This window comes from Pinus tabuliformis, chromosome 7 (genome assembly GCF_031772625.1).
Source record: "Pinus tabuliformis cultivar Carrire ecotype Pingquan chromosome 7, CPIR1, whole genome shotgun sequence".
NCBI lineage: Eukaryota > Viridiplantae > Streptophyta > Pinopsida > Pinales > Pinaceae > Pinus > Pinus tabuliformis.
Genome location: NC_142293.1, coordinates 723,584,565 through 723,605,807, shown reverse-complemented (window position 1 = coordinate 723,605,807; position 21,243 = coordinate 723,584,565). Strand labels below are relative to the sequence as shown.

Genomic DNA, 21,243 nt, shown 5'->3' with positions numbered 1-21,243 from the left:
ATGATAAATCTTTAATTAAAAGAAAAAGTTAATTTTAAATTTTCAAATTATATTTATATTAAACTTAATAAAATAATAATATAATTTAATTAAAATTATAAATTAAATTAATTTATTAAAATAATATAAATCTTAAATAAAACCAAATCCTACGTACTCAATAAAATCTATGAAAATCAAATGAGATTTGATTTCATGTAAAGTTCCACGTAACAGAAATAAGGACACAGAGATGGGAGGAAGGTGGTGGGAGAGAAATAAAAGGAGGGGAATCTTGGGAGAAAAGGAGAGAGTGCAGGGAGGATAAAATTACAGAGAAAGTCACAAACTGAGAGGAGCCTCAATTGTTCTTAGGTTTTTGGGCACGGGGGACCGGATTGCATCAATTGAGAAGCATTCTAGAACTGAGTACCTAAGTTGTACCCAGTTTGGCTGGGAGGTTTTGCTCTTTTGGTAATGGGAGAGAGAGCGGGAGCAATTCTATAACATCTTCAACCACAAAAAACCAGGTAGGTACTCAACAGCAAATTAATGAATTTTGATGTTATGAATTCTGGTTAAACTCTAAAGCAGGTTTCATACTTTGTTTAGTGCAAATATCTAATTAAATTATTTAGATCCCTACACTAATGGCGAGATGGAAAAACTCCAAATTCTTGTAGTGAAACGCTTCAACGACAACGATGTTGATGACTTTGACGATCAAATACCTAGATCGGAGAATGTGGCTCTGTGCAACAGTGAAGCAACCAGAGAATCGAACGGCTCTGATACCAAATGGAACGAACAAAGTCCGTTCTTCAAGTTAAATACTCCAGAAGACTTGGAATATGTAGATCGCCATTGAGGATGCAAGAATATATATTGAAAATGTATGCATACGAGTGATATTACAATTGAGAGTGAGGGGCATGCTTATATACTAGGCAGGTGCCTCTTCATGGAAATTCATGTCCCATTTAGACATGCCTCTTCAACATTAATTACTAATTAACTAATCATTATTACAATTACCATCATTATTTATATTTAATATATTTTATTCATAACAAAACTCCAAAAGAAACTCGGTCAACTTGTCCTTAATGTCACAGAATTCCTCAAAGGTCAAGGTTGCCCGAGTACCCTCTCCTAGCGCTTGATAGTCCCTCCAATAATCTAAAGTATCTTTATTTTGATCCCGCAAACTGCAATTCCTTGTTTTCTACCCATCTAGGCATTGGGGAAGCCAAGGTATCAGAGCCTTCTAACTAGTTGTCCCAGTGCTAGTATGTCCGAGGGTATTAGGCTGAATAGGAAGATGGTAATTGCTAGCCACATTATTCACAAATTAGGCAAGAAGCTGAGTCATCAGTTGTTAGTGTTGCTACCATTGAGTAGTCATAGCTTGCATGGTTTCTTGTAGAAGTTGCTTCTTTCTATCCTCCATTGAATCCTTCCCTGAAGATCCTAGGCAGTGATATTGACCCATACGTTCACAAGCTAGCAGGATAAGCACCACTGTAATAACCTTAGGGAACTTTTTTTCCCTTAGAATTCTATTTGTCTAGGGTTTCAACAAATCAAGAAGATGATAGTATATCATAACACAGTGCATATTCATAAGAGTAGATATCCTTAATGATATAAAGAAGTTCAACAATCATAAATTTTTCCACAAACTACTTGTAATGTCTTGTCCAAATTGATGGGCCAATGGAGGACGAAATAGCCTACCCAACCCTGTAGGCTATAGTCTTGATAGAGAGCTAAAAACCCAACTTTTCTAGTGTTGGGGCAACATTGTGCAAAATTTGGGTCAGTTGGAGCAAAAAACCCAAAATTGGTGGTTGCACCCACAACCCCTCACATTTGGGAGCCCCATGGTAAGATCTAGATCCTATATATAGAGAAGAGATGGAATCAAATCATCATCATCGAATTGGATCAATACCAGCCTAGATCCATCTAACACCGGATCTATCATGCACCGAGAGGGATTAAATCCCTCGAGGTACGAACCTTCTTTTTGGAGTGTAGAACTTGAAGAAAGGTTTGCACCTCGAGGGACTTGATCCCTCTCGGCATATGATAGATCCAGTGTTAGATGGATCTAGCTTGGTAGGTACTTTCATTGTGCAGAGATCATAGTTCAAATTTAAAATCACAATTTAAATTTATGCAAGAGATCAGGATGTTAAATCTCCAGAGTCGGAGCCTCATCAACACCTTCTACAATCTACAGCTCAGTCATATTAATCACCTGCCCATGACCACGAACAGGCCTGTTTAGCATATTGGCCCCATTCTACCTCCTGAGGATTTTAACAACTCAAAGGATTGTTCTATGATTAATTATATTTTGTATTCTTATATATTTACTTTTTTGCTTTTTATTAGAGTGGACATTTATTTTATTAACTAATTTTTTTTTTTTTTTTTTCATTTTAAAAAGACACGTGTCAACTCTAAGTTGAGCACAGACATACTTACACATCGCCTTCATACTGGGCTGTAGAATGTGCCTCTCAGCGAATCATCTGTTTTGTTGAGTTGTGGTTCTAAGGGTTTTAAGGCCCCTTTCCTCTACTAATTTCAATGGTGAAAGATTCCTGAAGGGCATCAAAGTTGGTTCAATGGTCAAGCACTGGAATTTAAATTCATTGGAGTGTTCAGGGCTATTTTCGATGCTTTCTTCTATATCAGACAAGTATTCTAGGTAGAATTGCAGAGGGTATCTTGGCATGTGCAGTAAGCAGGTCTGAGGCACTTTGGCCTCCTTGAGGCACAGCTCGGCCCCCACTTGAGGTAGACTCATCATCCTTTCCTGGGGCAATTTGACCTCCCTATAGCATTTTGGCTGAGAGTTAGGACATACTCTGAGGTTGTTCAATCCCTGACCTGAGGCCCATTCGACTATCTTCTGTGAGGGTATCTTGGCATGTGCAGTAAGCAGTTCTGAGGCACTTTGGCCTCCTTGAGGCACAGCTCGGCCCCCACTTGAGGTAGACTCGTCATCCTTTCCTGAGGCAATTTGACCTCCCTATAGCATTTTGGCTGAGAGTTAGGACATACTCTGAGGTTGTTCGATCCCTGTCCTGAGGCCCATTCGACTATCTTCTGAGGTTAACGTTGGATGGATCCTTGAAAGTTGAAACAATGAGGTAGCATTGGGTAATTATCTTTAGAAGGTTTGGGCTGAACTAATCCAAGGCTATTTGCTCCTCTCTTAGGGCACTTTCCAGGAAATTGATAAATCTTTGTGGTAGCTCGGCCACATCCCTAAAGCAGCTCATGTATTTCTGAGGATAATAATTCGATGGGATATTTTCCTGAAGGTTCAGTCCATCTGTGGACTTGCCACAGAAGAAATTTTGAGTTACAGTGCTCCTTCAATAGTGAATTAAGCAAATTAGCACACAGGTTCCATAGATTGTAGAGGAATACAATTAAACTAGTAGTTTGAATTATTTGACAGACACTATTATAATGGTTGAGCAGTTTATGGTTATTGAACGAATTAATTCTATGCAATGGGAAATTGAAAAATATCATCTTACTATTGACTCGATTACTATTAAATTATTTAAGTTTTATGAAGAAAACTCTTGAATCTCTGCTGAAAACCCTAGATGGAATAAGAAGCCCTAGGAGGAAAAAAATGCCCTAGGACATTACACTACTATAGATTAGGACTGATTGTTCAATGACAGCAAGCCTTTACAACCAGAACAATTCCCAACTGTAACAATAATATTCAATAGCAATGAACCCAAATTAAATGTGTTAATTCCAAAAACAACTTTAATCCAATTTGACTAAGATAATGTTACCCTAATGATGCCCTAATGAGCTGACCCTCTTGTTTCTCTTATAGTCCCACTTCTCAGGCCTATTTACAAGCTCTTGTGCTAAGGGTATACTGATCAGACTGTCCTGTTGTATAATTTGTGATGGCAAGACCTTCTTTAATCTTTGAGCAGGAGATCAAACAGGAGCCGCAAATAAACCCTCACCCAGCCGCAGGGTTACCCTCTATCTGTCGCAGGGGATCTTGTGGAGACCTTAATCGCTTGTCGTAGAGAGAGTCGACTACCCATTGTGTGAACCGTTGTGTATTGTGTTGAACACTGCTGCCCAAAAACTCAACTAGTCACAGAAAAACCTCGATGTCTTGAACTGCAGTAGGGTATGCACTACCCTGTTGGGAATAGACACCGTAGGCAACCTAGGCTCAAATTAAGGAGGATTTAGTATGCCCTACTGTAGGGAACCACAGCCTTAACCTTAAATTTTTCCTGGATATTTTTGTAGCTCCTAACAGCAACTTCCAAAAGGGAAGCGAGCTTCACTTAAGACTTTCGTTGGCTTGCAATTTTCCTTTGTTGCCTTTAGACAGCCTCAGACCTTGTATGGAGAGTCACCGAATCCTTCAAGCTGATCAGATGTGCCAAATCGATAGTCCAAGGTTTGCCCTAGATGATTGATAATAGACAATTGATGACAAGAGATGGTTTACTAAGGCGGAATCTTTCACTGCCAAAATCAGTAGAGACTAGCTAGGGTGGGATCACCTCCACTGAAACTAGACAAAGGAAAAAGGGGTCTTAAAACCCTTGAGCTTCAGGCTCAAAGAAAACAGAGATAATCCTATCCAATTCAATGATGATCAAATGATTCTATCTCCCCTTTAGTTGTAGATTCTTCATGGGAGTCTTTCTTCCTTAATCTAATGTGAGGGGTTACAAGTGTCGCCCCCAATTTGGATTTTTGCCCCATCTACCCCAAATTTACCCAATTATGTCCCAAAACATTGGATAATGTGTTCCCCCTTTATCAATGACTATAGCCTATGGGTTTGGATAGGCTATTCCGTCCTCCGTTGGGCCATTAATCCATAGGGAACATTACACAACATATGGATCTGAAAAATCAACTTCATAAATACCAATGCAGTGAGGACTATGTTCCTGAGCAAGGACTGATTGCTCTGTATGAGCTTGACATTAGATTATCATGATCTTCATAAATGATGAATCTGATGTCTTATTGCATTTTCATTTTCACTACAAATAAGAAAATCAATAATTCATGGCATATGTCTAATGATTATATATATATAGAGAGAGAGGGGGGGAGAGAGAGAAATTTAAAAACTAATATCTATGTTTTTAATATTTGATGTTGTTATCCAAGACCTCTCTATTCCCTGAAAATTAGGGGTTCGGAATTCCTCAGCCATACCAGAACCTTGTCCCAGCCCCCCATCTCTCTGTTCCTCTACCCATGAACCCTGGGATAACATAGATTCTCAGCTCATTAAGGTAATCATAACTCACTCTAACACCATAAGATGTGGCTTTTCTCAGAAACTGGTCAATCTGTTACATTAAATTAGGCAGATCCATTCAACTTCAAACTTATATCTATGCTACAGTTTTATGCTACTAACCACGTCATTAATAAAAATAAATATCTTATTGGTTGTTAATCAAATTTTTAATCCTTTGTCCACTAAACCTGTACTCTATGCAGTTTCCTAGTTCATCCATTAGCATTGTCTTTTCTCTAGTGATATTATGGTCCCATCCACTGACATGCAGGTGGATTCTCAATCAACGTGTTAATCCTATACTGTAGCCTACTTCACCTAGTTCCAACATATGAGCTCACCCACAAACCTATATTAGTTGTCCACCAAGATTATCGAAGTGTCCACTGACAGATTTTCATCCGAAACTGGCTCAAATCTGCTGCTAACAATATAAGTCATTGAAATGTTTTGCATATGTGTGTTCTGAATGAAAATTCCAAGAAATTTTTATTTTATATTTTGAAGATTTTTGTCTATGTTAACGACATATCTTAACCAAAGAGCTTGGTTCACAAAATTATAGACTCCTTCAGCTTCATAATATTGTAAATTCTGTAAGCTGTTATATTATTTGTAAAATCAGTAACAGCACTTCATTTCCCGAATCATGACAATGGATATGATGCAGAGGAACCTGGTCAGCTCATTAGATAACTTTTGATTGCATCAATCAAAGGACAATTCCAGTAACATTTGGACGTCCATTGCCTAGATTTTACTTTGTCCTTGTGATGACCTTTGCAAGTACCTGTAGTTATTGCAAGGAAATTTGTCTCAATCTATAATAGTTGTCCTTTTGCTGTAGTCATATTCCTCCTGTTCTATGTACGGGTTCCATTGTTCTCATGTTTCTACTGGTGGTAAGTGGGCAGTCTTCCCATGCTTCAGATCTATAGCTTTTGCATAAATTATCTTAATTTTGGACTACATGTCTCTTCTCTCTTATTTGCACACAAATCTGATAATAAAGAATTAAAGACATCCCCTGTAATTTGATCCTATCATACAAAACTTCCCCTGCAAAATAAGTCTATCCCATCTAGGACAGGCAACCATAAATGTGCAAATATTTAGCATCAATATCAGATATGTGAATGGCATTTGGCCTTAAGCTGCATTAGTCACATTTAGAAGTCCTTGCACTTATGCACTAATCGCTAAGTGGTACTTTGAAACAACTCCACTTGTATCTAGAGACTAGGACTATATGAACAATTTCACAAGTTATGCATGCTTTTAAGAGCTCAATTCCTAGTTAACAAGAATTAAGAAAATAAAACACATTATTGAATTGGATCAACTTCTCAAGTTCTAATCATATACCTTTCAGATACAAGATTGGCATGCAGAACCTAAATACCAGCATTCTGTGGCTACCAAACTACGAAAAACTAAACCATTAGAGATGTTTTGATTTTTGAATGAGTACAGCTGCACAAATTATAAATGTTCAAATATTTGTAAAACAAAAAGAAGACTAAACAGCCATAGGATGGTTTATGTTCATACAAAACATTAAGCATATCGTATGCTCTATTAACCTGAAAGCAACAAATAAAACATACCAAAGGAATTGTCAATCAAATCATGCCACCACGCTCCATGCCAATCATTCTGCGCACTAAAATTAGCACCATTTCCATTTCCTTCATGCACAATTACAAATACCCATTAGTACTTTTGCAGTGACTGTATTCACAAAACAAATTTGAGACACTCAAATACGAACAGAATTCTAAAATATAACCAGACATTATGCACCTGTCAGCACTAGAACTCCAGAGTCCATACAAATTTTTTGAGGTCTATTATAAGCCATATCACATGCCTCTGTTTCGAGTTCAGGTTCGACACTAATTAAGTTCGATTTAAATTCAAAATTTTTTATAAAATTTGAACGAGGTTTGCCATTAAGTTCGAATAAATTCATATATATATATATATATATATTAAAATAAAATATAACAAAAAATAACAAATTATGTGTGATTATGCATTTATTTAATTATGACTTAAATAAATTCATTTTAAATTATGATTATGGTGATGATGATGATGATTAACATCCACTAAAACCTATATGGTGTACCAGACTTTAAGAAGTTAAGAGATTAACTGGAGTTCTTTAATATTTTAGTTCTAGGCTCAACAAGAAGTGAGAGAAGCATCCCCAAATCACCATAGTTTTGCTGACTTAAAAAGTCAAGAAAGTTGATGGTGTGACAAATATTTTGAAAATTAGATCGAATATATGAGTATAAAATGGACCATCTAAGAGAGAGTGTTTTTCATCGTCAACCCTCTTAGGATTGCACAAGGGACAAACTCTTTTGTCCTAAGGCATTTTGGGAATTGACCAACACCCAATTTCACCATGAAGCTCATGAGAATTAGTTCTTATCTTGGCAGTGTTCATTTTCATGATTAACATCCACTAAAACCTATATGGTGCACCAGACTTTAAGAAGTTAAGAGATTAATTGGAATTCTTTAATATTTTAGTTCTAGGCTCAACAAGAAGTGAGAGAAGCATCCCCAAATCACCATAGTTTTGCTGACTTAAAAAGTCAAGTAGGTTGATAGTGTGACAAATATTTTGAAAATTAGATCGAATATATGAATATAAAATGGACCATCTAAGAGAGAGTGTTTTTCATCATCAACCCTCTTAGGATCGCACAAGGGACAAACTCTTTTGTCCTAAGGCATTTTTGGAATTGACCAACACCCAATTTCACCATGAAGCTCATGAGAATTAGTTCTTATCTTGCCAATGTTCATTTTCTTCTTAAGACTAGTCAAGACAAAAAGATAATTTTAGTTTTTAATTGCGATTGAAGCATTTCGCTACACAACTTTTGGAGTTTCTCGACTTTGCTGGTTTCGTCATTCAAGCCCTTGAACATTTTAAAATATATATATATATAATAAAATAAAAATAAAAAAATTATTATATGTATATGGAATAAAAAAATTATTATATGTATATGGAATAAAAAAATTAAAAGATTATAACAAAAAATAAAAAAATTAAAAAGTTTAAAAAAAAAATATTTAAAATAAAATAAAAGGGTTATATATTAAAAGAAAAGGAAAAAAAACAAAAAACACCAGCCGCAAGGAAAAACTATGGCCGTCAAACAGTTTCACCCTGCCACTGCTTTGCCCTACCACAGTTCCATACATTCGTACATACAGTATTTGTCGCTGCATTTGCAACCACAACGCAAGTTATATATATATAAACAAGGGTACTTTTTTCACGAGTGTTAGCTTGTTAGCCATCCTTGCAAATCGTTCTGTTGCAATAATCACCAAAGTGATACACTACTAGTTTAGCCACTTCTGGATTAACCGTTGTCAATTGATAATTAGTTGTCTATATATTAGTCATAAATTGTAGGGGCCTATGGTACACCACCGCCCGCCGTACAGCCACCAATTATAATTGAATTTGTGCATTCATACACCTTATCGCGACAGTTTGTATACTTTATCGCTACAGACTGCCACATTGTTCATTGCAGGATATCACCCGTATGTTGTATGCTGCCAATATCATTTTCAAAGAGACTAAAATCAGCAATCTAAAAGGTTGTACCTATTAACCATATCGATTGGTCTAGACTCTAAAGTGATTAATATATAGTCAACATATTGCTCAAAAAAAAATTATTTTAAGAAATGAAATGATATTTTAACGTCCACAAAACTAAAAATAGTCTATGGGACAATTAGTTCCCTGCATTTTGCATTTTGCAATTCAATCATTTTCTTATTCAAATTGATGATGAGCTGGCCCAACCTTCCAACAATCCCCTCACTGAAAAGACAATGCCAAGAAATCGATGCTAACATATTCCCATAACTTTTTCTGATGTCTCTGAATGCATCACATTCCAGAATGAAATGTTTTTCCGATTCCACTGCCCCAGACATGCAAAATATAAACACTTGTTCTTCTCAAGTCTCTTTAGGCCTTTTCCACCGCCCTGTTTCACACCGAAGTTGATGCAAGTTCGTGCTTAATTGAGCAATAAAAACCTTTTGCCCTCCACGGAATGCTAACTCCAATGAACTATTTTTGTTGTAGATCACATGTAGGGTTGAATTCCTCAATGTAGTACTTCTTTCTACCCAACTCTTTTCCCCATACCCGTTTATGAAGCTTCTCCATAACAAAATTCTTTAGTTCCATGCTATTTGTGGGAAGGGCATTGAGGTACATATTCCATTTTTGCATCCATGTGTAGTTTTGTTTCATCCATGCTTTCTTTCTTTCACTCATGCCTTCATTGAAGATAACATTAGGCCATCTACCTACTCCCATTTGCTCAATTCTTTTTAGATATCTTATGAGCCGCACCATAACAATTGCTACGATGGGAGTTGCCCCTGTTTCACTCAACATTATCTGATAAGGTACCAAACTTTTTATTTTGAACTTGCTCATGATCACGCGTTTTTGGATTTTCTCGATTTGTTTACATTTTGAGACGGGGGTGTTGCTAGCCCACAATTCACACCCATATAGCATCACTGGACAAACTAGGAGTCCAAAAAGCGCTTTAGTCGTTTTCCAATCCCATAACTCTACCTCTCTACATCTGTTTTGAAGAGCATATAATGCTTTCCACCCTCCTAAAATTCTCTTCTTTCTGCAGTCCTCCCAATTAAGTTTGTTGTCTAGAGTGTTGCCTTCAAAGAAGAACATATGTTGGCTCTGCTTCCTTTTATTAGAGAAAATCATTATTTTGGTCTTGCTAGTATTGACTTGCATCCCCACTACTCTACAAAAATGCTCAAGGGCATATAGGTGCATTTGCAATCCATGGGCCGATTTAGAAATCAATACAAGATCATCAGCATATAAAAGAAGCTTTATCACAAACTCCCCCAACCGAACACCATCTCCACCTTGCAGATTTAGCCACTCTTCTAGTTTATCAATATATAAACCAAAAAGAGTAGGGGATAGAGGGCAACCTTGCTTGACTCCAATGTCACTTCTAAAGCTTTCTGAAATACCTGCTGAGGTTCTAATTTTGACTTTCACCTCTTCATAAAGTCTATGGACAGTGGCTCTATAATGCAAAGAAATTTCAAGTTTTTCCATTCTATAGCACAACTTATCTCTAGGGACTGTGTCAAATGCCTTTTTGAAGTCAATAAAGCAGCATAATACTTTTTTGTCCTCCCAAACCTTTTCAACAATGTGTCTCAACATGATACCATGATCGACTATGGAATGCTTCGGCCTAAAACCCGCTTGTCCTCTTGCACTCTTTTCTTTTACTTCTGCTCACTTACTAATTCTATTTTCTACCATGTTGTCGAAAAGCTTTGCAAACAAAGGATTGATCATAAAGGTTCTATAGTTGGAAGGATTATAAATGTCTCCACTTTTAAAAAGGGGTATTGCTAAGCTAGTTGTCCAGTCTCTTGGGAATCCTTGTTGAATGATGTTGTTTAGTATTTCCATGATGTGTGGTGCAAGAGTGTTCATTCCCCATTTTAGATACTCTGCTTGAACTTCAACCAAGTCCTTTGCCTTCCCTGTTTTCAGCTTCTTAATTCCAATCTCCACATCCTATAATGTGAAGAGCTTTGTAGTTGTGTTGATCCTAGAGGGAGGCTCCACCTCTGATTCTTTCTCATAGAGTTGCTTTGCATATTCAAACCATTGATTGGTTGTAATATTATTTTCAATTTGCTTCTTCCTTGGTTGAAGTTCCTGCCAGAAAAGCTTTGGGTTATTCTTGCTTAGATATATTAACTCTTCTCGCCTTGTTTGCATGAACTCATCTTTTTTCCTTTTTAGTATCTGCTTATATAACTTTACATTCATCTTCTCCTTGCCTACCTTTTTCAAGGTTCTCCTTGCCATTTTGCATTCCTCATCAAACCAAGCATTTACAAGAAAACAATTTGATTCTGATTTCCTATTTTTTGCTTTTTTGCACTTCTCAAGTGCACTTTGAATTATATTTGTTAACTCATGACTGTTGAAGCTTTTGAAACCAATTTTCTCCTTCTGAATTAATCTCTCTAACATTGTCTTGAAGATAGTACAATTTCTTGTGTTAGAAGAATTTTGCCCCTTGATAATGATTGCCGAGAACATTGGGTTTTCCTCCTATGTTGCCTTTCTTCTAACCATGATAACTTTATATAAATTGGGTTATGGTCTGATTTTAAGTCCCAAATATGCTCTCCAATCTTAACTTCATCTATCTTTTCTATCAAGCTTTGTGAACACATCACATAGTCAACGACACTTGCCCCATTGTATGTGTTGCAAGTGAAGTTCCCAGACCTTTTCCATCTATCTAGACCATTGCAAATAATTAAGTTGAAAGCCCCACACAGTGTAAGCAACTCCTCTCCAAAATGATTGCTAACTTTGTCATCTTCTGAACACCTCACCCATTGGGGATTCTCCTCTTCAGTGAGCCAAATAGGATTGTGATCCTCTTTACAACAAAGAATACTAGCTTGATGATTTGTTGTTCTAGCATTGAAATCTCCCACTAAAAGAACTTCTCCCTGTTGAGAGTACATGACAATATCTTGCTTTAAAGCTGCATATGGATCCTTGTTGTCTAGCCCCTTATTTTTGTAAGTTTTTGAGACTTGAGGGGCAAAATAGCATGCTGCAATTCTTATGTGATTCTCATTCTCTGATATTTTGAACCATAAATATTGTTTATTTGCATCTTCTTTAATTAACTGAATGTGACGACCTTCTTTTTCTTTCACTAAAACTAGTATTCCCCCATACCCTTTGCCATTTTCTGCTACCTTGTTCCAAACTGCTAACTTCAAATAACGTCAAACACAGGAGTTTTGCAACCATCATGTTCATGAGTTTTCGTGAGACAAATTATGTCTCTACCTTCCGCAATAGGCCCTAACCCAGGTCCCCTCCTCCAAGGGTAACCTCTACAATTCCAACAAACTAAACTTAGGTAGACCTGGGTAGGATTTGACTGCTACGCAGTTTGGCACATAAGACTCAAATTTGAGTCTTCACCCTTTAAGTGGACCGTACTTAGTTATCATGAAGGGAAACCTTAGCCCAATTTAAACTTATAAGGGCATATATAAAAAGTTTTTTATATATAAAAGAGAAATATTAATATTATAGGCATTCACGGAAATAAATAAATAAATAAATAAAAGGTCAAAGAATAACACTAAAAAGAGTATTGGAGGAAACACACACACACACACATGTATATACATATATTGTAAGCTTGGCAGGAGTTTTTTCATTCATTTTCATCCAAAATAGGCAGGCTACATCCATATTCAGATGGTTAGGTGGCCTCAACCAGCCCATTAGGAAACCAGGTCTATTGGCCACCTTACTGCATTATAAGCCATCCAAAAACAAAAGAATTTGAAACCGTCTATCATAGCTATATATGTTTGATTATCCTTAATTCTCCTAGTATCTAGATAACTAAAACATAATATCAAATTTTGCAGAGCCTTCATCTATACAAAGAAAAAATAAAAAGCTACACTATTCAAATCATGCTACTAATCATCAAAAGAGTCCACAGGTGCTTGGTCTTTCGCACTCAAACTGGGTAATTCCGTCTGAGAGAGACATGGAATATGCTTCTTTATGCAACTGAGGTGGGCATTCTGTTGCTAAATTTGGAATTGTATGAACTAAAATTCCTTATGAATTTCCTGGATTCCAAGATCAGTCTTAGAAGGGTCAACTGAAGGAGTCACCAAGGCTCTAGCCACAATATTCTTCATCAACCAGTAAAGTTAGACAGTATGTTTTTATTGAGAAGACCGGCCTCTTGAGTGTTCAGGATCTGGCACCAGGTCTCACCATTCCTCCACATCCAAGTCCATGCAAGCTCCTTGTTGATTTAAATCTGCTTCCTAGCCAAAGATTAACTAGCAAATCTGAGGTTGTGTGCCAGTCTGATATGCCTGAACATAATCCCAAATAAGACCAGAAGTAGATTTACGGCGCTGACCCTGAGCTGGACGTGGCCAGGGTTGGTTGCCTCCTAGCCGCTAGCCAACGCTTCGGTTCCTCCCCCGGCCTCCCCTTGCCGAGGTTCCTCTGCAGAGGAAGGACGCACCATGCTGCAATTTTGCCAACCATGAAGGTGATATGATACCCTGAAATGGAAAGCCAAGACCTCCAGCTCGAGGCGTCTCACTAGCTTAAGATCCTGGTGCACACACTAAGAATTTAAACTTGTAGGTATGCCACAGTAGAATTCCATATAACTATGAGTGTTAAGGCAATAAACCAAACTTTTTCCCACGATTATGAGATGGGTATGCCGAGATAGGCCGAACACATCAACCAAGGGCTCCCCGAGCCTTCTTGAGACAAAACACAGAATCCATTCAGGTGTATCCTTTCGCAGGAGACCCCTTCTCTTAAAGGCCAATAGGTACATCGAAAAAACAAGATAATAGACAAAATCATCCATGCAGGACATGCAGACTGAATTCCAGTGCTCAAACCCCAAATACATGCCCATCCGAGAAAGTAAAATTCCATAACAGACAGAGACAATTCTACTATATTCAGACATCCCATCAGAAAAAACAACTCTTTCCTCCCAAATTTCATGGAAGATTGCCCTTCTAACCCAAGACATCATCTCAGAGACTCTTCTTCAGCGGAATATCAGATAGAATTGAATCGTAGGGTTAAGGGCATAAGAGAAGCACATTGAGTGTACATACTCGTTGTCTCCATCCACAGGGAAGAGGGTGAGACCGTCTGCACCAGGATGGTGGACCTCGTGAAGAACCTTCGCATGCGACCCAAAGCTTTCCAGCAAACTTGTAATCATTCCAATAACAATACCTCCAAATCAATCTGAGCTCATAGCATAAAACCCCAACAAGGAGATGTCTCGTCGTCCTCTCCAGTCACCATTAATATCCTGCATGCACATTGCCACCTTGCGGTTGAAGGCAAGTGTGTGAGGGTCGTAAAATGATCGCCCACCGTCCTTTCTTATTGAAGCTTTGTCCATGGCACAGATCCCGGCAGTACCCAACTGTCTACTCGCACCCCGATCAGGGATATATATATATATATATATATTCAAGTGAATAATTAAGGAGTTAAAAGCAGCGAAGAAAAAAACAAAAAGACGCAATCCATAAGGAACACTAGTTTCTTTTCAAAATGTCCATTTTGCTTATAAGGATATTCTAATTGTCAAGAGTCATTTAGAAATCAAAATGTTGTCAAAGAAAAATGTAGAAATTTTCTTAGTTTTGTAGCCCTCCTCGTTTCAAGGTTTTAGCATAATGTTTAATGCCTACAGCCCCAAAGAGTTAGCTGATATGTAAACATTTAACACTAATTCTTTTGAAACATTTAGGACTACTCTACTACATTTATCTTTCCAACTGATAAGGAAACAAATTTACAAGCACACACAGAATTTAAGACACCTTTTACACAGTGATTTTGGTCTAATATGACCTTGGTCAAACCAGTTTAAGGAGGATTTATTATTTGTTTCTCAGGAAACTAATCACAGCTTACAAACACACTTAGGGTACTTATCTCTTCCCTTTTGCTTGCGCTTGAAGTCTTCTGGAAAAGCTACCCCAAAATTCGAGCTACCTGATAGACTTCACCTCATAAATCAGTGAGACACAGATAGCTCTATTCCAGCAATGGGACTGCACCTTCAAACCGACTGATAGTCACAAATTTCAGCCTCAATCACCTGCTACAAACTCTTGTTGGAATATTTGAAATTATGAGACTGTATTCCAAAAATATGACCTGAGATTTGAGTTGTCTGAGACCTTGAAACTTAGGCCTACAGATAGTGTATTTGGCAGAGGAAATGAGCTGGAACCAGCTCTTAAATACTCCAGAAAATTCGCTGAGAATCACTCTCAACTCTCCACCAAAACCCCACGCAAAATTAGCCTGGAATCTCGGCCTGCCACACTGCTCAATTCCTAAATCTGCGTGCCAGGAACTCAGCTGTCCAACTCGGATTTGTAGAGTCTCTTGCTATGTGTTTCCTCCTGCTTAGCTAGCGTACACCTCCTTGCTATGCATTTCCTCCTGCTCAGCCAGCATACACCTCCTTGTTGTCTGTTTCCTCCTTTCACTTCTCCAAAATGCTCATGTGACATGAATCTTCTTTCTGATGACCAAGGATTAGGTCTTCAAGAGGTTCCAAGAGTTTAAGGCTCTTGTGGAGAACCAGTTGGGGAAGAAGATAAAGGTGTCGAGATCAGACAATGGGGGTGAGTATACATCCAAGGCGATCAAGGAATTCTGTAGGAGTGTCGGCACCAAGACAAAGTACATAGTGCCTTATAACCCCCAACAAAATGGGGTGGTGGAGAGGAAGAATAGGGCCATAGTGGGTGCAGCTAGAGCTATGTTGCATGATCAGAGGCTACATTTCTTTTTGTGGGCCGAGGCGTGTAACACTGTGGTGTATCTGTAGAACAAGAGTCCACATAGAGTCTTGAGGAGTAAGACTCTTGAGGCTTTTTCTGGGAGGAAGCCTGAGATTGCGCACATTAGGATTTTTTGGGTGCCCTACATATTCACACATCCCTAAGGAAAAGGGGACAAAGCTGGAACCCATGTCTCCAAAATGCTCATGTACTTATGTCCACTCAACGATACATGAGACATAGAACCACACACATCAGAGTGTCCCGACTATAGTATTCCTACTACTCTATTGTCACTGGTTGGGAAAGGTGTTTTGGTATACTTTCCCAAAGCACACCCCCTGCACACATCATGATGCTCAGTGTTGAACTCAGGTAAACATGTAACCATCTCCCTCAGCATCCAAAATGCTCCATGGTGCAAATGGGCCATCCTCTTATGCGATATCTCGCACAACTCACCGGTGTTGGCCTATGCCACTAAGGCTCTAGTAGGTCGAAACATAAACCTATAGAGTCTCCCACTGCGAACTCCAATCACTCTAGTAGGCTCGATACTGGGTCCCTATGATATCCCGTTTCAAAGATATTTCCCCAAACCCCAATAAACTCCAACCAAATACGTACGAATGATATAATAACCAGGAAGCTCAAAGTGATGGAAATAACAATGGTGCAACATATAATAATATAAACATGAAACATAAGCAGAAACTCGAGAAATGCTAAGCCATTTTATTATACTGAGTAATAGAATGAGTACAGGAGGTGATCAGAAAGATGGCACCTCGACTTGCACAAGGCAAGTGAAAAAATACACTCAGAATAGCAAAGGAATGACCTCTCTCTGAACTGCGTCCAAGCTGCTGGAGAGCTGTCGTGCTACTGCTGCTGCTGGAAATCAAATGAGGATTTGGAGTTGTTCCCCTCTTTAGAAAATGATGAAACTCTGGAATCGGACTCTACTCAAGAAACCCAGAAAACCCCAGAAAGCTTTTCTGAAATGGCCGACCCCCGAAAATCGCCCCCTTGAGGACCCACGCAATCCCTCAAGGCTCTGCGCTGCCACTGAATAAAACCCACCCAAACTCTGCCTGAAACTCGGCCAAAATCCTCCAATATGCAAGGGCTGATCCCTGCTCAATCTCCCAGCACAAATCCCCCTGCAAAACCTCAATCCAGAACTCCTGCCATAAAGAACTGCGTCATCCCTCTCAAGACTACGCAGTCATCCAAGATGCTCAATCCTCCTGCCAAAATGCTGATGAAACTACTGCAAAAATACTGATGGAAATACCTTGCCCGAGCAGGCACTCGAAGTCCCCCGGGGCTAAGGGTGAGATCTCCGAACAGAGACACTCAATGCACTAAACAATGTTGCAGACTAGCTAAACAGCCAGCGTGCTCTAAGTCGAGGAGACTAGCTCAAATGCACATCATCGAATGACAAAATGAGGAGGCTCCTCTCTCCTTTATAGCGTTGGCCCCTCTCAAACCCTAAAGCCAACCTTCTCCAACGTACCCCCCCTCTTGCCACGTGTTCCTGTTCATCTGCGCAGTGCCTACAAGTGTCTATGTGGGCCCCTCCTCTACGTGGTCCTTTGGCCCCCCCTTGGCTCCCAGTTAAGTTACAATGTTGGGCTACTAAGGAGTGACTTTATTCTAAAAGTGAGTTATGCCACCCTTTACTCACCTTTTTATTCGTAACTAACTATATAAGGCAAAATTGAGCAAAAATCTAATATTTCAATTAGCCATGGCTAATTAGGAATATTATAGTCTCCCCCGGCAAAATGTTGTTTATCCTCAAGCAAATGAAGAGATGGATGCTGCAAAATTTTCTCGCTCTCCCAAGTGGCATCCTCATCCGATAAATTCCTCCACCTCACCAGGAATTCCCGAACCGTCCTGCTCCGCAGCTGCCTCTCCCTAGTATCAATAATAGCCTCTGGCTGCAACACCAAATGCCCCTCATCATCCATGGGTGGTAGCTCATCTGTCACTGTCACCTGTTGCCCCAATGCCTTCTTCAGGCATGATACATGGAAAACGTTATGAATCTTGCTGCCTTGGGGCAGCTCCAACTCATATGCAACCTGTCCAATCCTGCATATCACCCTGTATGGCCCATAAAAGCAGGGCTTGAGCTTCTAAGCCCCCTTCTGCTTCAGTGACGACTGTCGATATGGCTATAATCGTAGGTAGACCATGTCCCCTACCTCAGACTGTCTCTCCACCCGACCCCTATCAGCATACAGCTTCTGTTGGTTCTGCGTCGTAGCCATGTTATCCTTAAGAGCTCGGAGAATATCCTGACTCTCTTGGATCCAAATCTTGGCTCTTGGAGCCTTGCTATCACCAAACATCACGTCAACAAAAGATAAAGGATGATACCCATACAAAGCATAGAATGGTGACATACCAATGGACATGTGATGTGTAGTGTTGTAACAATACTCCCCCAAATGCAGCCACTTCAGCCATGCTCTCTGCTGCCCACTAACATAGTTACGCAGGTAGCCCTCCAGCCACTTGTTAACTATCTCTATCTGTCCGTCTGTCTGTGGGTGATAACTGGTACTCGGTGTCAACTCCATCCCCACTAGCCGAAAAAGCTCCTGCCAAAACCCGCCCATGAAACGACTGTCCCTGTCACTGGTGATGGTCTTAGGAAGACCATGTAGCCTGAAGACCTCTTTGAAGAACAGCTCAGCCACCTGTGTTGCTGTGTAGTGTGCAGATATGGCAAAAAAATGTGCGTACCTTGTCAATCGATCAACGACAACAAAGATGCAATCCTTGCCCTGTACCATGGGCAACCCTGTGATGAACCATTTCCCCTCCGGAATGGGAATAGGCTGCAACAATCCTGCAGGATGGCTCATCTCCCCCTTGTTCCTCTAGCAAACATCGCACTCCCGGACATGCTAGAGTACGTCCTCCTTGAGGCCCTTCCATGAGAACCTCTCTCTAATGGCCCTGTAGGTTTTGGTAAACCCCTGATGGTCGGCCAATGGTGAATCATGTGATGCCTGAAGTATCTTCTTCTTGAGCTGAGACCCCTCAGTCAAGAAGATCCAATCCCTGTAGTAGATGATCTCATCGACCACCCTGTACCTGTCATCCGCCACCTGCCCATCCAGAACCTCACATGCAAATCTGTCTTTGGAGTACTCTACTAAGAGTCGAGCCCTCCAGTCTGTGTCCAAGCTCATAAGAGACAACGTGGTTGGTCTACGTGAAAGGGCATCTGCTACCACGTTGTTCTTACCCTTGACATACTCAATGTCAAAGTCATATGCTTGGATCTTACTGATCCACTTCTGCTGCCTCTCTGGTAGCTGCTTTTGCTCCAAAAAGAATCTGAGGTTGTTGTGATCAGTGCTCATCCTAAACCTGTTACCTACTAAATACTGTCGGAACTTGGCCAATGCATGCATGATGGCCAACATCTCCTTGTCGTATATAGAATACAACCTCTCGTGCGGAAGGAGCTTCCGGCTCTCATAGGCTATAGGGTGACCTCCCTGCATCAATACTGCGTCGATCCCCTCTCCCGACGCATCACACTCCAAAACAAATGGCTGCGTGAAATCTGGCAATGCAAGCACTGGGCAGCTGCTCATAACCTCCTTGAGCCTGTCAAAGGCTTGTTGCACTGTATCCGACCAGCTGAATGCCCCCTTCCTCGTCAGATCTGTCAGGGGTGCAGCAAGCTATGAGAAACTCTTGACGAACTTCCAGTAGTAAGTACAAATGCCAATGAATCCCGAAGTTCTGTCACGTTCCTCGGCTCCGACCAATCTCTGATGGCCCTGATTTTCTCCTCGTGGACCCTCACTCCGTCCAGCCCTATGATGTGTCCCAAGTATAACATCTCCGTCAACCCAAACTCACACTTGGAGAGCTTGGCATAGAACTGTTGCTCCTCCAAGATGCGCAATACTGTCTCAATGTGCTGGAGATGCTCCTCCCAAGTCCTGCTGTAAATGAGGATATCATCAAAGAACACCAACACAAACTTCCTTAAGTGACTACGGAAGATGTGATTCATGCAGGACTGAAATGTAGCGAGGGCGTTGGTTAGCCCAAAGGGCATCACCAAGAACTCAAAGTGCCATAGTGACACCTGAAAGCAGTCTTGGGAATGTTTTGCTCCCTCACGCGAATCTGATGGTACCCAGATCTCAAATCAATCTTTGAGAAGAACCATGCTCCTCTCAACTCATCCATCAACTCATCGATCCTGGGTATGGGGTACCTGTTCTTCAGTGTCTTCTTGTTCGGGGTCTTGTAGTCAATGCACATCCTCAATGTGTCGTCCTTCTTCTTCACCAACACCACAGAAGAAGCAAAAGGACTCGCGCTCGACCAAATGTGCCCAAGAGCCAGCAACTCCTGAATGGCTCGCGCAATCTCATCTCAATAGGTCTTGGGATTCCTATAGGTGGTAGTAATCACTGCCTATATGCCCTGCTCAAGCTCGATGGTGTGCTCAAACCCCCGGTCCGGTGGCTGTCCCGGCAGAATCTCCCCAAACACTATGGCATACCGGTCGAGGATGGACTATATCTCTGGATGTACCGTCTGCCCTGTAGTCCCTACCTTTGATGCATGCAGCTCCACTGCCCACTCTACGTCTCCCTTCTGAAAGACTGTCTCCATCTAATGAGCCGAAATAGTCTGAGGCGGATATGTGTGTTGTCCCCGTATCTTCTCATGCCTCCCTGTCTTCTTATCATCCCACTCCATCTCTAGGGTCTTCCAATCTGTCGTGACCTTCCCTAGAGTGATAAGCCACTGAACACCCAGTATCATGTCGGTGTCTGGAATATCAACCACGAAAAAGTGATCAGTCAATGTATACGTGCCCATCGTCACTGATAGCTCTGGAACATAACGAGCACACATCATGGTCTGATCTCCTGGGACCAAAACTGAAAACCCATCGAAGCTCTCGGTCTGTATACCTCTCCGCTCAACCATCTATGCATCAATGAAGTTGTGGGTTGCTCCACTGTCAACCAAAACTGATACTCGTTGGCCACGTACTGTCCCCCATACGCGCAACGTCAAATACTTGGGAACTCCTCGCAATGCTGCAAGGGCCCCTCCGATAGGTGCAAAAGCTGCACCACCTACTGCTGTTGGTGGGGGTGGAAAAGGATCCTGCACAGCGTGACTATCTCCTGCCTCCACATCAACCTCCTCATCCTCTTCCCCGCTACTCTCGGAGAAGACCTCAATAAAATGTGCCTTGCCAGCAGCACATTTATGTCCCGGTGCCCACGGTTCCTGACAGGTAAAGCACAACCGCTTCTTCTTCAGCTCCCTCCTGGCATCATCCTCAATTTGTGCTCGTCCTGGATTCCCCTTTGGAGGCGAAATCCTCACGTCCTTCCCCTTAGGCTGGAAAGCCTGTCTCTAGGGGTAAAGTGTCCGGGTCCTGGGTAAGACATCCT

At 40.5% G+C, this 21,243-nt stretch overlaps 1 protein-coding gene across 2 annotated transcripts in view; it reads right to left on the bottom strand.

Moving 5' to 3' along the window:
- Positions 1-21,243, bottom strand: part of LOC149249579 (heme binding protein) — a 112,051-nt gene that overhangs the window by 39,715 nt on the left and 51,093 nt on the right. The window contains exons 6-7 of one of the 2 annotated variants that reach the window (XM_089458740.1): positions 7,115-7,183; positions 6,919-6,999 (exon numbers count right to left, since the gene is read on the bottom strand). In XM_089458740.1, coding sequence (XP_089314866.1) covers positions 6,919-6,999; positions 7,115-7,183 — 150 coding nt within the window. The remainder of the gene's footprint in view (positions 1-6,918; positions 7,000-7,114; positions 7,184-21,243) is intronic. The other variant, XM_089458741.1, reaches the window with a different exon arrangement.